At 40.3% G+C, this 16,695-nt stretch overlaps 1 protein-coding gene across 3 annotated transcripts in view; it reads left to right on the top strand.

The window, feature by feature from the left end:
• The window catches only part of MAPK8 (mitogen-activated protein kinase 8), a 54,924-nt gene extending 38,648 nt beyond the window's left edge, over positions 1 to 16,276 (top strand). For 2 of the 3 annotated variants that reach the window (XM_063125885.1, XM_063125883.1), the window contains exons 8-12: positions 791 to 973; positions 2,870 to 2,994; positions 8,168 to 8,231; positions 12,195 to 12,272; positions 14,772 to 16,276. In XM_063125885.1, the coding sequence (XP_062981955.1) occupies positions 791 to 973; positions 2,870 to 2,994; positions 8,168 to 8,231; positions 12,195 to 12,272; positions 14,772 to 14,917 (596 nt within the window). In that variant the 3' untranslated portion in view covers positions 14,918 to 16,276. Of the gene's footprint in view, positions 1 to 790; positions 974 to 2,869; positions 2,995 to 8,167; positions 8,232 to 12,194; positions 12,273 to 14,766 lie in introns of all 3 variants that reach the window. The other variant, XM_063125884.1, reaches the window with a different exon arrangement.
• Positions 16,277 to 16,695: the final 419 nt, after the last annotated feature.

The following is a 16,695-nucleotide window of genomic DNA, read 5'->3' as shown; positions in this document are numbered from 1 at the left end:
CACAGAGCAAACTAGTATTTGTCTTTCACAAACTGTCACATAAGAATGTTCTTTCCCCACCCCCATTAAACAAATAATAAAACTTGCATTTGAGTGCCTATTTCTAAAGTAATTAGAATATAGCAGTACAAAATCTTTCAGATTTTGAATGAGAAGAACAGAACACCCCATATAGCTACTTGGTTTGTACCTATTAAATGTGGTGTGGATACAATGAAGAAAATACACATTACTGCTATTGATTTGGGATTCATTTCCCACTAATAACTACTGGACCTTTAGCTTCAAATCAAAATTATCTTGTCCATCTTCCTCTAGTCTCCATGTAATGCCGCAAGCAGAAATACCTTCACATTCATATGGCTACGGAGGAATATTCGCCCCCGTAATAGAGATTTGTATAAATAAGGGTGGTTTGTTTGGCAAATACATCTTCCCTTTTTCTTGGTATAGTGTGTAGATGCATGCATTTGGCTAGTCCGCTGTTCTTTACAGTATTGCAAGCCTTTAGTACTGTAAAGCTTTGAAATGCATGAGATACTTACATGGCCATTCCTCTAAACATCTCCTGTGTGCCAGACATGATTCTTCTCAGCCCTAGTTCAGATGATCTGCCATTAAAAAGCAATACAGTTAAAGAGGAGAGCAGTTATGAGGTGCTGCAGTTATGCATCATTGTTCTTCTAATGAGTTATTGTTGGCCATAACTGTCCCATTCATTGGTGTGGTTTTAATATAGCCTTTGTCCTGAACACTAGATCTGCCATTTTTCTTAGCTCCTTGTTCTCAGATATTGATCAGTGGAATAAAGTTATTGAGCAACTAGGAACACCATGTCCTGAATTCATGAAAAAGCTGCAACCAACAGTGAGGACGTATGTAGAGAACAGGCCTAAATATGCTGGCTATAGTTTTGAGAAGCTCTTCCCAGATGTCCTCTTTCCTGTTGACTCTGAGCATAACAAACTGAAGGGTAAGATTTCATTGAATTTTCTCTGATAAATTTAGAAACATGGAAGACAAAACATTTGCATGAACTCCTACAGGTAAAATTTTATTCCTTGGAAGCATTCTTTTTCTCAGCAAGAAATTGTTGTGTTCAGTTCTCTCCTTTTAATACACATGAATGTCCTCTAACAACTTGTTGCTTAATGCTAGAGACCTGTAGGAATCTTCATGTTTCAAATATAAGCCTTTTTCTACAGACAGCTGGTTTAGCACATTCTACCCTAACCTAATGTGCTCTAGATGTACAGGACTACAACTGTCATCTCCAGCTAACATGGCTAATGGCCATGTTGATTGGGGATGATGGGAATTGTAGTCAAATACATCTGGTGGGCACTTGTTGGGGAAGACTGGTCTGGGGTGTGGCCAAAGAAGCCTCTCTCTCATCCCTGGGAGATCGTCCCTTAAACTGATGTAGAATATTCGAACCATCATTCAGTGCCTGGAAAACAAGGGGGAGCTCTCAGTAATCAAGGGCAAAATATCATCTTTCTGCTTTTGAACGTGTTTGCAAATATATATATTTAAAAAAATCACGCTGCCACAAATATCATGCCTAGGACTTCTACTATGCTTTGGTGACTGGATTTCCCCTTGTTCCCATCATCAATGCCAAAGATCATTTTGGCCCTTGAGATGCAGTCATCTTTTGGCCGCGTTGCACCCAGTAGATCCTGCAAAGCTGGAGCAATTAAAGGGAGCTGCAGCACTCTTAGACCCTGGAAATTAGAACTCACATGTTGTAAACGTGAGAAATTATTGCAGAGGTGAAATAAGAAACCCATCTATGGTCATGGAGAGCCAGTGATATTTTCCATTTCTCTTTATTAGACAGATGTGCCACAATCTAATGCAGGACTAAGCATTCGTGAAGGCCGTTTATTTTAATGGGCTTAATGCATGCTTAAGTTTATGTTAGATTGTGGCCATAATGTGTTTTTTCTTTTAATTTCACCCTATTGATCCAGTTTATATCCTCTTGGGCTGACAAAAAAAACAACCCCTGTTATCCTCCTTGTAACCTGCATCTTTAGTTACATACACTCTTACACTTCTATTTAATATTTATTAATTAATTTTTTAAAAATTCGATACCATTCCTTCTTTGCTAAAGACAGTCCCAAAACAGTGTACAATTCTATTATGAAAACAGTATAAGTATAAAAATTACATGCATAAAAACATAAAACCAAGTAGAAAACAAATCAATCTTAAATCAATTTTGAAATGCCTGGAGAAACGAGAACGTTTTAATTTGGTGCTGAAAAGAATACAGTTGGCACTAAGACTGTGACCCCCAAATGTCATGGCCTTGTCCCTAACCTTGTGCTACACAGCTGTAATGTAGTGTAAGGTCAGGGACAATTCCCTACACCTCACTCTGGTTTCAGGCCTAGAACTGTGGACTGGGGTCGTGGATTCTGCCAAGGAATGTAAGAATAAGCCCCCTGCCTCCTCTCTAGCTCAGAATAAGAGGGAGGGTAGCTCAGATCTTGAGAGGAGAGGCAGAGGCTGGTTTTGGCTCTGCACTTGAATCTGGCAAGTACAGAGCCAAAACAAATCCCAAACTTCCTCCCAACTTTGAGGAGAGGGTGGGGATTCTTCCCCATCTCCAGAGTTGAGAGAAGGTCTTATGCTCATCTCACCAGAGGCTGGCTGTCGTCACCCCACCCCACTCACACCCACCCCATGGCAAGAGTGGCTGTCTACATTAATATTACGCCCGTAATTAATAAGAAACAATAGGTTTTCCTGTACCCCCAAATCTATATAAACTGTTTGTTCCCTTTTATTTTGTTTATGGCTTCCTCCTCCCTTTCCTACCCAAATTTACACCCTATATTAAATGTTGTTGTTGCAGCCAGTCAGGCAAGAGATTTGTTATCCAAAATGCTGGTGATCGATGCATCAAAAAGAATCTCAGTAGATGAAGCCCTACAACACCCATACATCAATGTCTGGTACGACCCTTCAGAAGCAGAAGCAGTAAGTTATATACGTGGATTTTGTGCCAGTGAGGGTGCTCTTGTGGCTCACAGCTGCTGGTGGTGGTGCTGTGGTGGTGCTGAGGGATGATTACAAAAAGCTTCACTACAATCAGAATGGACTCACTTTTTGTGATGGGGGTATTGCAAAAGGGCTCATACATTTTGATTCTTGGAAAGGTCCTTAGCCTTTCTTTGTCCTTAGTGATGTCATCATATAGCTAAATCTGATTGCTGCATAGTATTGTGCCATTATTATGGCTAAGACCACTTGAAAATGAATGAAAGGGGGGAAATGGCTGCAAAAGCATTAGATGACGAAAGAGTGTAACCATGCAAAAAAAAAAGTAGCATTATGGTCTGGAGGACATCTGACTCAGCACAAGTTTTTTCTCTGCCATTTTCTGACTCTTGCAAAATATTGTTTGTTTATTTGTTATATTTATATCCCTCCTTTTCTTCTGAAGAAGCTGAGGTGGTGTACATGATATCCCTCCTCTCCATTTATTCTCACAAGAACTCCGTGAGGTAGGTTAGATTGAGAAAGACTGCCCAAAGTGAGCCAAGTGGGGATTAGGACCAAGGTCTTCCCAGTCCAACACTCTAACCGCTAAACCATATTGACCCCCAAAATATCTGCAGGGTGCAGTTTCCAAGTTTATGCTTGAGCTTTCAAATGTTTTGAAGAAACATTGCTTCTTTTTAATGCAATTTTCACTCTGCTCTTGAATATTTCTTGCTTTCAGTTCTTGTATCATATGCATCATAGAGCAGACTGGCACACTGATGCTAAACATTTAGTCTTCTTCATGGTCTCTGTGACTCGCACGTATGAACTGTAGTTCTTTGAGTGGTCATCTGTAAACTCACACATATGGGTCCTGCGCAGAGCAACCCTTAAGAACTTCCTATTATTATTATTATTATTATTATTATTATTATTATTATTATTATTATTTATTTATATAGCACCATCAATGTACATGGTGCTGTACAGAGTAAAACAGTAAATAGCAAGACCCTGCCGCATAGGCTTACAATCTAATAATCCTAGCGCTGAGCAAGAGCCCCATCCACCCTCTTCTCTGCACACTCTGAGCATGGCTCCTGCATCCTGCTCAGTTCCTTTTTTCTTTTTCTTTTTTTATCTGCCGTAGTGGTAGCAAAATTTAGAACTTTCTCTCTGATCATGTTTTTTTGCCTACAACTACAGTTCTCCCCTTTAGAGACTGCTGAGCAATTTTTTTCTTCTTCTGTCTTCGAACTTCATCAGACGTCCACCTTTCTTCTGTTTGTCTCTTCTATTCTTCTTCAGGGGCATATGGCCTCCTAGGCCATCTTCAAGAATTGTACCTGCTGTGGCGGGAAAATACCATCAGTCGACAGCCACTCCCTGTGCCTTCTTTGCCTGGGCGAGGGGCGTCAGGTTGCTTCCTGTGCACACAGCCAGGCCTTCATAACACAGGCCAGACGAAACTCCTTTCTGTTCCCTCCGGAGGGAGCAGGCCCTAAAGACTGCAGTTTCCGCAGTACAGAACCGGCTGCTTCATAGTGCCTTGTGATCCATCAGTGCCAAACCTCTGCCAACAATCTCCCAATTGAGCGCTCCAGGTGCAACCATCCTTGCTCTCGTACGTTCCAGCCCTGCATGTGGCATTGGTGTTTGTCCTAACACCAGTAAAACAGTTCTATCCTTAACCACTTATAATTTTTTTTGTGTGTGAATATCAACAAAATAGAACAAAAAAACAATTGTGAAAAGAGAAAATAAATAAATTACATATACAGGAATATCTGTGTTTTTCATTAGATATAACATTAATTTAAAAAAGGGGGAGATAAAATCATAGAATAGTAGAATTGGAAGGGGCCTATAAAGCCATCGAGTCCAACCCCCTGCTCAATGCAGGAATCCACCTTAAAGCATACTTGAAAGGTGGTTGTCCAGCTGCCTTTTGAAGTCCTCTAGTGTGGGAGAGCCCACACCCTCCCTAGGTAACTGGTTCTATTGTCGTCCTGCTCTAAAAGGAATTGTTGCCTGATGTCCAGCTGGAATCTGGCTTCTTGTAACTTGAGCCCATTGTTCCGTCTACTGCACTCTGGGATGATCGAGAAGAGATCCTGGCCCTCCTCTGTGTGACAACCTTTTAAGTATTTGAAGAGTGCTATCATGTCTCCTCTCAATCTTTTCTTCTCTAGGCTAAACATGCCCAATTGTTTCACTCTCTTTTCATCTGGCTTTGTTTCCAGACCCCTGATCATCCTGGTTGCCCTCCTCTGAACACGTTCCAGCTTGTCTGCGTCCTTCTTAAAGTGTGGTGCCCAGAACTGGACACAATACTCAAAATGAGGCCTAACCAGTGCCGAATAGAGGGGAACCAATACCTCGTGCAATTTGGAAGCATACTTCTATTAATGCAGCCCAAGATAGCATTTGCGTTTTTTGCAGCCACATCACACTGTTGGCTCATAATCAGCTTGTGCTCTACAACAATTCCAAGATCCTTCTCATTTGTAGTATGGCTGAGCCAAATATCCCCTATCTTATAACTGTGCATTTGGTTTCTTTTTCTTGGGTGTAGAACTTGGCATTTATCCCTATTAAATTTCATTCTGTTGTTTTCAGCCCAGCACTTCAGCCTATCAAGATCACTTTGAAGTTTGTTTCTGTCTTCCAGGGTATTAGCTATCCCACCCAATTTTGTGTCATCTCCAAATTTGATAAGCATTCCCTGTAGCTGCTCATCCAAATCATTAATAAAAACATTGAAGAGCACTGGGCCCAGGACCATTCATTACCTCCCCACAACTTGATGTTGTGCAGACTTTATACTGTTAGTTTTACCCTACCCTGTGCCTGCTTGCATTCTCTTCCCCTCCTTATCGTTTTACTATGATTTTATTAGATTGTAAGCCTATGCGACAGAGTCTTGCTATTTACTGTTTTACTCTGTACAGCACCATGTACATTGATGGTGCTATATAAATAAATAAATAATAATAATAATACCATTGATAAGCACTCTTTGAGTCCGATTCTGTAGCCAACTGTGAATCCACCTAATAGTTGTTCTATCTAGCCCATTTTTAGCTAGTTTGTTAATCAGAATATCATGGGGCACTTTGTCAGAAGCTTTGCTGAAGTCAAGATATATTACATCCACAGCATTCCCATAGTCCACAAGGGAAGTACCCGATCAAAAAATGAGATCAGATTAGTTTGACAGGATTTGTTCTTGACAAATCCATGTTGGCTTTTAGTAATTACTGCATTGTTTTCAAGGCACTTACAGGTTGACTTCTTTATAATCTGCTCCAAAATTTTCCCAGGGATGGATGTCAGACTGACTGGTCTGTAGTTCCCCGGTGCCTCCTTTTTGCCCTTTTTGAAGATAGAGACAAGGTTAGCCCTCCTCCAGTCGTCTGGCATCTCACCCGTCTTCCATGATTTTGCAAAGATAATAGACAGTGGTTCTGAGAGTTCTTCTGCTAGTTCCTTCATTACTCTAGGATGCAGTTCATCGGGCCCTGGAGATTTGAACTCACTCAAAGAAATTAGGTGTTCCTTGACCATTTGTTTATCAATCTCAAACTGCAGTCCTGCCCCCTCAACTTGTGCTTCACTTTTTCCAGGGGAAGGGGGGGCATAGACCTGCTTTTGGGAGAAGACTAAAGTAGGAATTGAGCACTTGTGCCTTTTCTTTGTCGTCTGTTATCAATTTGCCATCCTCATTAAGCAATTGAACCACTATTTGTTTCCTCTGTCTTTTACTATTCACATATCTGAAGAAAGCCTTTTTATTGCTTTAACATCCCTCGCTAATCTCAGCTGATTCACAGCTTTAGCCTTCCTGATGCCATTTCGGCACTACTGTGCTACCTGTCTGTACTCTTCTTTTGTAGCCCGGCCTTCTTTCCACTTCCTATATGTATCCTCTTTTGTGTTCAGATCATCTCTAACCTTTTTGTTGTGCCACATTGGTTTTTTCTTTTGTCTTCTCTCTTTTTTCCTTGTTGGAATTGTTTGTAATTGAGCCTTTAAAATTTCCTTTTTAAAAAACTCCCACCCATCTTGGACCCCTTTTCTCATTAGGGAAATGAAATGAGGAAGTGAGCAGGATCCACGCTTAGACCGTGTGTGAAGGAGAGTGGGGGTGGGGTGGGGTGGGGTGGGGGGCTCTCACCTGAAGCTCTATTCAGCTGTAGAAGGTTCCAAAGGACTGCCCTGCGCAGGCTCATTTCATGGATGAACATAAAAGGAGGAGATGGTCTCAGAATGTTTGATCAAAAGCCTGGTCCATATCAGCCCCTTTATTATTAAGGCCTTCTTAAAAGTGACGTAACAACGTCTGTCGAGACTTTTACAACAGATTGTCTTGTGCTGTAAATACTGGTGACTGGACAATAAAAACTTCTATGGCATCCTGAGACCATTCTCTCCCTTTGTGTTCACTTGGATGCTCCGCCTCCTTGCACCTGAGTTCACAGATGCCCACTCAAAGAACTACATTTTCAGGTAAGGAACCTGCCCTTCTAGTGAGTTTTAGACACCAGCTGTTGAGATATCATGACAATTTTTTTAATTCAATAATTTTATTGTTTTCTACAAAGAACAAAGTACATGGGGGGAAATGGGTAGGGAAAGGTATCATGACAAAATCTAAGAAAATTAAAAATGGAATGCTAGACTTGTATTCCTGGAAAACAAAGCATTGTTGAGTAACTTGCACTGCAATCCTATACACTCTTACTTGTGAATAGGTCCCATTGAACTCAGTGGGTCTTACTTCTGAGAAAGCATGCATAGGATTGTGGTGTTACAGACACAAGTCTCATTATGGTCATTCTTATGGAAAAGTTCCATTGAACTGCCTTGCGGCTGAGCTTCTGATCAGTGTTAGGCCCTTGTCTTTTGGCACAAGAGCCATCCCATGATACAGGAGGCAAAGGTTGCCTCTCAGAAGTCTCCATAGAAAAAGCATCCTAGATGGTGAAACATTCCTTAAGATTTTCAAGGGTGGTGACTAAAGCAAAAGAACTAATGAACTGAGTAATCACTACTAATGCCCAGGAATGCTAATACCTGCCTACTCTCAAACTGAATGTATGAATATATATTTAGAGTGATTCCTGCTATCTTCTGTTGAGTTCTGATTTTTTCATTTTGCTACCAGCCTCCTCCAAAGATACCAGACAAGCAGTTAGATGAAAGAGAGCACACAATAGAAGAATGGAAAGGTAAAATTTTCAGTTTTTCATCTGAGCCTAGCCAGAGCTACTGGTAAAGCTTTTGCTGTGTTGGAGTCATTATTTTAAGATGCTGAGGTGTGATGTGACTGGGAAATGCATTTGTCCCCCAAAATCATGTTGGAAATATCTGACAACTACAACAATTTCCTGAATTAGTTTGTCAAGTCTCTTCTCTAAAGAATTTCTCTCAGTTTCTCCTCCAATTATTATTATTATTATTATTATTATTATTATTATTATTATTATTATTATTATTATTATTTATATAGCACCATCAATGTACATGGTGCTGTACAGAGTAAAACAATAAATGGCAAGACCCTGCCGCTTAGGCTTACATTCTAATAAAATCATAATAAAACAATAAGGAGGGGAAGAGAATGCACCAAACAGGCACAGGGTAGAGTAAAACTAACAGTATAAAAGTCAGAACAAAATCAAGTTCTAAAAGCTTTAGGAAAAAGAAAAGTTTTTAGCTGAGCTTTAAAAGCTGCGATTGAACTTGTAGTTCTCAAATGTTCTGGAAGAGCGTTCCAGGCATAAGGGGCAGCAGAAGAAAATGGACGAAGCCGAGCACAGAACTTTGTGCAGACTTACATGTACAGAAGAAGAGTTGTCTATGGGAAGCCAGGACAATTAATACAGGAATACTTAATACAGAATATTGAATGAGTTTTTTGTGTTTATAGCCACGGTAGTAAAAAAAAAAAAAGGATCCATTATTTCTTGTGAATGGAGTATGGAATCAGAAACTGAGGGAAGCACACGCGCAGCCTTCACCCTTAAGAGGGAGGGAGGGAGGAAAGGGAAGCATTCTGTGCATGCCAAGAAATAGGTGGTTAAATAGTAAATTTGTAAATTTATTGTAAATTTATTTTAGAAAATTACAAATTTAAAAGTAAGTGGTGGCATGATTGTTATATTAGTGTTACACAAATATGCTTGGACCAAGTGCAACATAGTGTTCAGATTTGTATACTCTTGGTAGAAAGAGGACGGAGGCTTCTTGGGTTTCTCTCATTTTACTGAACTGCAGTTAAGAGTGAACGCTGCCACTCACGCAGAAACAATGTCACACCCCTCAAACATGGAGGGGTTGTTTTTATACATTTATGTTACCAACACCATCAGCTTACATTCATTGGTCCATGTGATTTACCATGTGGTTAGTAATGTTGATATGTGCTTATTAGTGCAGTCAAACATTTATTGAGATAGTAAACACGCATGTGCAAAGGCAGCTTATGGGTTAAGTTGGTGAGGTTAGTATTTAAACTTTATTGGTCCATTTGATCACTTACGTATGCTTCTTTGTCTTCAGCCCGTGGGAACTCCTCCCAAACATCACACCATGTACTAATTTGTAGCTCTTCTTCGTGTGTGTGTGCGTGCGTGTAACTCTTACATCCCCGTATGTGGAACCTCCCTCTGGGAGGACTTTCTGGGTGGTGTCATTGGTTAGTAGCTTTGATTTCCTGTAACAGTGGAAATCTGTATAACATTAGTACTAGTGAAAAAGCCCGTCATACGAGTGGTGTATTTATTTTGTTAGGACTTCTTTGAGTACAATGTTTTTGGTATACACTTTCCTAAGATTTGAACCAATTATAACTGGTGAGGAGGTTAGCCTTCTATCAGATTTACACTCATGAGACAAATTAGTTACTGAGAGTGGTTTTTGGCCCGTCTGCTAGGCCTGAAGGTCCTGGCAGTTACTTTTCTGGAACTTCCCTAGAAGGCTGCAGTTCCGAGGAACGTCGCTAGATGGCGCCAGAGGGCAAAAACTATAACTGGCTTGGAGGAGCCCTTTGGCATTTTGTATATAGGACTAGAAACTTCCTCTGTGATTACAGGGAAAGAGAAGCAACAAAAATTGAAGATTAAAAGAATTGCAGTTGCCAAAGCTGGTACTACTGATACAAATTCAGCTAGCAAGTTAACAGCTTGAACTTTTGACGCTGTTATAACTCCTTCTTCCTTTCTTCCTGCTTACTACTTCCTGTTTAAAGCTAAACTAAAAAACTAAAATAAAATATAATTGTTAATTCTCCCTTTTACCTCCTCCTGCACATTATTTGAATTATAAAAGCTAAAGTAAAGTATTACTAAGTTCTTCTAGGCATGGGAATAACATAGGTAGAACATAGGAAGTAGGGGCTGTGCAGGATTCAGATTCGGAAAGGGGAATCCCTGATGAAAATGAGAGCAAGTGAGGGGAGGAGGTGTTAGATGCCTGCCTTTCGTCAGAATTCCATAAAATTATGACGTCCCATGAAAAATGGATTGTGTTCTGATGCAGTTTATATAAAGTGGGTTGTGTTTAAGTGCGACTCAATTCTAAGAGCGATGTGTAGGTTAGTTAACTTTTCCTTTCTATTCTCTAAATGCCACATCACCACTCACTCTAAAGCAAAGAATTAGTCCATCACTCACCAAGTGACCCCGCTTCAGTCACAGGCTCAGCCCATTATTGCCGTGGGAAAGACAATGCTGTCCACTGGTTGGCTTCAACGCATGTTGGGAGTTGTATGGCCTTTTTCTCTCTTCACACTAGAGCAGTGCAGGAAATGGCCGCCATGCTTCAGAATTCCAAGTCAGAATCTTGCACAGCTGTAATAGGAAGCTGCCTTATAGGAGTCAGTCAATTCGTCCATCTAGCCCAATATTATCAACACTGACTGGCAGCAGCTGTCGAGAGTTTCAGGAAGGTTGTTTCCTTGCTGTACCTGGAGAAGCCGGAGATAACCCAAACTCAGAAAATATTATATTTTAATTAATATAATATTTTAATTATTAACTTCTGTAATAATTCTAAGTTCCAAAGTCCTTAGGGTCTAAAGAGATCCATAGTTACCCAAATCTGTGCATCTGATGGCCCAGAGAAGATCAGAGGCAAAGGAGCAAAGTGCTGCAACCCTTGCTACCTAAGCTTGCTACCTAAGTATACACTTGTTCTGGTCAAAGGTGGGGGGGCCCAGTGAGATGAGACAACCATCTTCTAATCAGGATCGGTCCCTGGGTGGTTAGACCACCTGTTCACGAGTAAGAAACAAGGTGTCTTATTTATCAACTCCAATAACAGGACATTCTATGCTCACATAGTTTGGGAATATTTTAGGCATTGTATAAAAGTGTTAATCAGAGACCTAGTCACGTTATCTTGATCATGTCTCTCTTACATCCTCCTGGAGCTCACTGCCATCTTTGGATATATTTGTTCATATCTGCCTGAACACCTCTTCCCAATTGTCACTTGAGCTCAGGGCTACGGTTTCCCCCGCCCAACTAGTGTTGAGCAAAGACATTCTCTTACCAGCAGGAGATGTCAAAACAGTGCTTTTTCTCCTCTCCATGGGCATCTGAGCATGTTCAGTTCTTCCATTTGTCTCGCTCACATAGTCTGCCAGCACACTGTGGCCTTGAACCAGCTCTGTCCATTTATAAAGTCAGCTGCATTTTTCCCTTCTTCCAAGCCAGTCCTGCTTAGAAGTATTATAGTTAACCATCTTAGTATAGAACCAAAACTTAGGTCTCTTCCTCAAAACCCTCATTTTTATTACTAATCACATATTGCAGAGCTCATTAGAAAGATTCAAGTAAAAATTATTTTGAAAGCTTTGCCCTGTTTTGCATCTTAACTTCAAAGGCCTCTGCCCCAAAGCAGTTTATTTACATCTTTATACTGCCCAATAGCCAAGGCTCTCTGGGCAGTTCACAAGCCCATCAAACACCTCCTGAGTAAATTCAGCTTGTTCAGTGTTGCTCAGTTTTATAAGTGTATCAGAGTGGTGGTTTTAAACATGCTAATTGTTTGACTTGTCTAATGTGTTCCATTCTTAGCTGGATGCTTAATCAACAGAATTCTAGAACATGTGACTTTATACATTTGAGACTGCTTCTCTAGCTTGTTTGAAATACTGTATAGGTAACACTATACTTGATGATTTTCAGAATTGATTTATAAGGAAGTTATGGATCTGGAGGAGAGAACCAAGAATGGAGTTATACGTGGTCAGCCATCACCTTTAGGTTGGTTGCAATAAAAGTGATGTTGCTTTGATGAATGCAAATTATGAAAAATGACAGACAGATATAGATTGGACAAAGTTCATACATGCAGTGATGCCACTTAATTTTTACCTACTCTCATTCATGTATATTATTATTATTATTATTATTATTATTATTATTATTATTATTTATTTGTATCCTGCCTTTTGCCCAATACTGGGCCTCAAGGCAGCCTTACAAAATTTTAAACATATACATTTTAAAACCTATGAATAGAAAAATATAAAAGTTTAAAATATATTCCAATATTAAAACGTTAAAACATTTAAAATACATAACAATTTTAAAAGACCTTAGCCAAAGGCCTGCCGGAACAAAAAAGTTTTTGCCTTCCTCTGAAAGCACATCAAGGAGGGAGCCACCCTAGCTTCCCCGGGAAGAGAGTTCCAAAGCACTGGATCAGCCACCGAGAAGGCCCTCTCCCATGTTCCCACCAAGATGAAGATGGTGGGACTGAAAGAAGGGCTTCCCCAGAAGTTCTCAAAGCACAGGCAGGCTCATAAGGGAGAATACAGTCTTTCAGATAACCTGGACCCAAGCTGTATAGCTGATTATATGATTGCCATTATAATGGGAGCCCTGTTAGGAGTCACAGGGAATCACAGGAATGATTTGTTCATATCTTTATTTGTTGGTTGGTTTGAAGTATTTTTATGCTGCAGCTCGGTCAAAAAGGCTGAGGAACAGGAAAGAGGACTGTCTTGTTTAATTGATTAAACAAACCCTGACTGCAGACTCAAAAACTAAAAAGACAAGGCAAAAGGAATGGCCAACACAATCCTTTCAGCAGGATTGCTCTCCCTCTCATCTTCCTCAACTCAGCTTGCTGGAATTAAAGATAGCTATTCCTGGAAAATCCAGCCCTTTTGGGGCCTGACAGACTCCCATGGCACCTCCAACTTGACTTGTGAGTCGAACTGGGGGTTTGTTCCTAAAATCCACGAAGTTTTTCAGAGTTTTTTGTGTTATGGACATAAAAAGCAGATTGTGCAAATTACCCAAATTTTGTTTGTCATTTGTGCAAATTATCCCAATTGCAGCTGTAATTAGTGCAAATTATGGTAAGAGTTCATGTTATATTTATGCCAATTGCGACTGTAAATTGCACAAATTGTGGTTGTAATTTGCACGCATTGCTTTACACACACAAAGTGTCTTTGCCACCACCACAGCAACCCTAAGTCTGGGGAGCTGTGCTGCCTAAAACCTGGTGACCTTCACCCCTAGACAGATTGCTCTGACATCCCTGCTGGTGACAGTTGACGTAAGAGGAGCTTGCATGAGGGAGGGCTGGTGGTATGGTCCTGCTGCCCTTCTCATTTATTTATTTATTTATTTATTTATTTATTAATAATACTTGCATACTACTACTACTACTACTATATTCATTTGTTACCTGCCTCTCCGTCAGGATCAAGGCAGAGTACGACACAAATACAAATGCCATAAAATACATATAATTGATTAAAACTTTTAAAACGGCTTAATATGATAAAATCTCTTAAGAATGCAATTCTATCAAATCTGCCTTGGGCACTCATGGATCTAATGAGTACTCATGGATCCATTTTCGCCCATCGCCTGTCTTCGGGGAGGGGGAGGGAAGGGGATTGGGACACCCACCCACCCCCGTACACCCACTAGCAAGCCCACTTTTACCTTTTCTGTGAGCTCGTATTTGCAAGCTCATAGCAGTTCTCTCTGCACCGGCTGCGAGGGTGAGGGGTAGAGAGAACAGTTTTCTGGCTCTGATGTTCCCTAGATGTTGTCTAGGGGACATAGGGTTGCTCCCTAAATGCTTTATATATAAATATTAAAAATCACGTTTAGAATACCCCATTAAAACAATTGCAATAACAATAGAAAGCAATACAAAAAACAGTAAGATAGAGCAGCTTAGGATTAATTGCAATTAATTACAAGCTCCATACCACTTTTTCTGCCTTCCACACTGCAATGGGGGAGGGTGTTCCAAGGCTGGACACTGCCACCAAGAGGGCCTGACTTTGAGATACTTTGTTGGGACATTCTGTTGTTGTGGAATGACGAGCAGGGCCTCTCTGAAGGCCTGACAGATCAGCTAGGAGAAAACAATCTGAAAGGTAGCTTAGTCTGACTAAAGTTGTTTAGGACTTTATGTCAGCAACATAACTTTGAACATCGCTTGGTAATAGGCAGCCATTGTAGTCCTTTTAACACAGATGCAGTGTGAATAGGACGGGAGATCCCACTGAGCACCCCAGCTGCTGCATTCTGTACTAGCTACAGTTCCAAAGGTCAGTTCCACACAAGTGTTGTGAAGTTGCCAGTGCATAGACTACAGTGGCTGACTCATCATATGAACAGGCTTAACCAGACTGTTATTAATGGCTAGCTGGAGGTAAGAAAGGAACTGCAAGCGGTGAAGGAGGCAAGTCTCTCTGTAACTGAATTGGTGTTCTGTTTCTCATAGCACAGGTGCAGCAATGATCAATGGCTCTCGCCATCCATCTTCATCTTCATCTGTCAATGACATGTCTTCAATGTCCACCGATCCAACGCTGGCTTCCGATACAGACAGCAGTCTAGAAACATCGACAGGCCCCCTGGGTTGTTGTAGATGACTACTTCATGTACTGAGGAGAGGAAAGGGCTTCTCTTAGTTACAAAAATTAATGGTATTAATTTGCAGTGCTTTGAAAAGTAACTGGGATACATTTCAGAGTGCTAATTTTAAATTGCAATTTGTTTTAATATCAAGCCGCAATGATTTCCTGTAATTTAGTGTACAGTATTAAACTTAATTTTTATCATGGGTTTTAAAATCTGCATATGTTTTACTATTGTGTTGCTGATGTTATTTTTTTACTTGCATTTGTAAGATAAGTTTTATTAAATGTAGCATTGCTGTTCAGTTTGTTACCTTACAGCTTTATTTAAGGCTTTCTTGCCTTTCTAAATTGTTCTATTAGGGTATCTGTATGTGTCTGAAGACCCTTTTTCAGTCCATAAAGCTTAATGTTTTATTTTTAGTCATGTGGCTGCAGATGCTCTAATTTTAAGCTAAAATACAGCGAGTGGGAAAGCAGGTCTCAACAAAGAAGATTCTTGTAGTGTGTAAAGGAATATTATGTAAGCTCTGGCAATGTTGCACCAGAAGCAAAGCATTGTTCTGCCCAAGGAAAGTGTCACACTGTACGAGTTTGGTTTCTGATCACACAAAACAAGGTGACAACACATGATTCAACAGAGTTGTAATACAAATAAACACATTGCTTTCAATTCACACTAGCCTGTCTCTTCACCCTCATCCAGAGTTCTGTTAACAGTGCAAATTCACGCCCTCCCACATTGACCATGGTTCTGTGGAGTTTATTTCTCCATGCATTCTTCTGTATTCAGACTGGTACAGCTCTTCGTCATAAGAGCTCTTTATTCCCTCAGGCATTTGCCCCACCCACAGGCTCCTATAGCTTCCACTTCTTTAAGTGATGGTTGTATTGCGTGGACTGCTGCACGGGAGACCATCTAGCTGGGTCAGCAGCGTTCATCTTTTGCCTCACCACAGCATTGGAATGGCAGAGCAGGAATTCCAAACACTGACAGCGTTTCATTCTGAAGCCAAGAAGAATTGATTTGTTTTCAGCATTGAGATCCTAATTTTCTATTCTTAAAAAGAAAAGAGTAATAATAATGAACTATGTAGAAATGTTAAATATAATGTAAAATGGTGCTGCTCCTCACTGAAGTATGTTAACTGTTTATCAGTATACATTATTGAATTATATTTTTGTGCAGCTGACTTGCGTTCTGTGTGAGTAAAACAATCATTGAGAATTTGTCCTTAGAAAATGCAATGTTTTTGTGAATTTAAGGCTGAACTGACTACCTTGTGTAGATAGAAGTATTTTGTGTATTGAACATAATTGTGAAAAAATGTACAGTACTGTCTACAGAACTAATATTAAACAATAACACAAACATCTTGTTGGACACAATCACAAAGCTGAGAGAATTGATGTTTAAGTTCCTAAGCAATGTCTGAAATTATTCTGTGTTTTATCCATCTAGTATAGTGGTGACTGTGGTGGTGTTAGAGAGTAACCCTTTCAAAATTCACTTTGGTGGATATTTTGAATGGCTGTAAAAAAAAAACACCACACCTACAAATATCTTAAAGCACAATATAAGAGAACAGGATCAGGTTGTTTGATCCAGAAAAGGCAAAATGATGGTCAGTATATCTTTTCGGGGGGTGGGGTAGAATAGATTCTAGTGCTGTATAATGCCAGATTCTGATGTTGCACAGCGAATTGTTTCTAACCCCTCTCTGCCAGCCATTACTATGGGCATGGGAAGAAGGGCGGTTCCGCATGTATTGCCGAGGAAGGTCAGAAAGCAC

This window comes from Elgaria multicarinata, chromosome 5 (genome assembly GCF_023053635.1).
Source record: "Elgaria multicarinata webbii isolate HBS135686 ecotype San Diego chromosome 5, rElgMul1.1.pri, whole genome shotgun sequence".
NCBI lineage: Eukaryota > Metazoa > Chordata > Lepidosauria > Squamata > Anguidae > Elgaria > Elgaria multicarinata.
The sequence above is the reverse complement of the archived record's forward strand: the minus strand, read 5'-3'. Positions and strand labels throughout refer to the sequence as shown.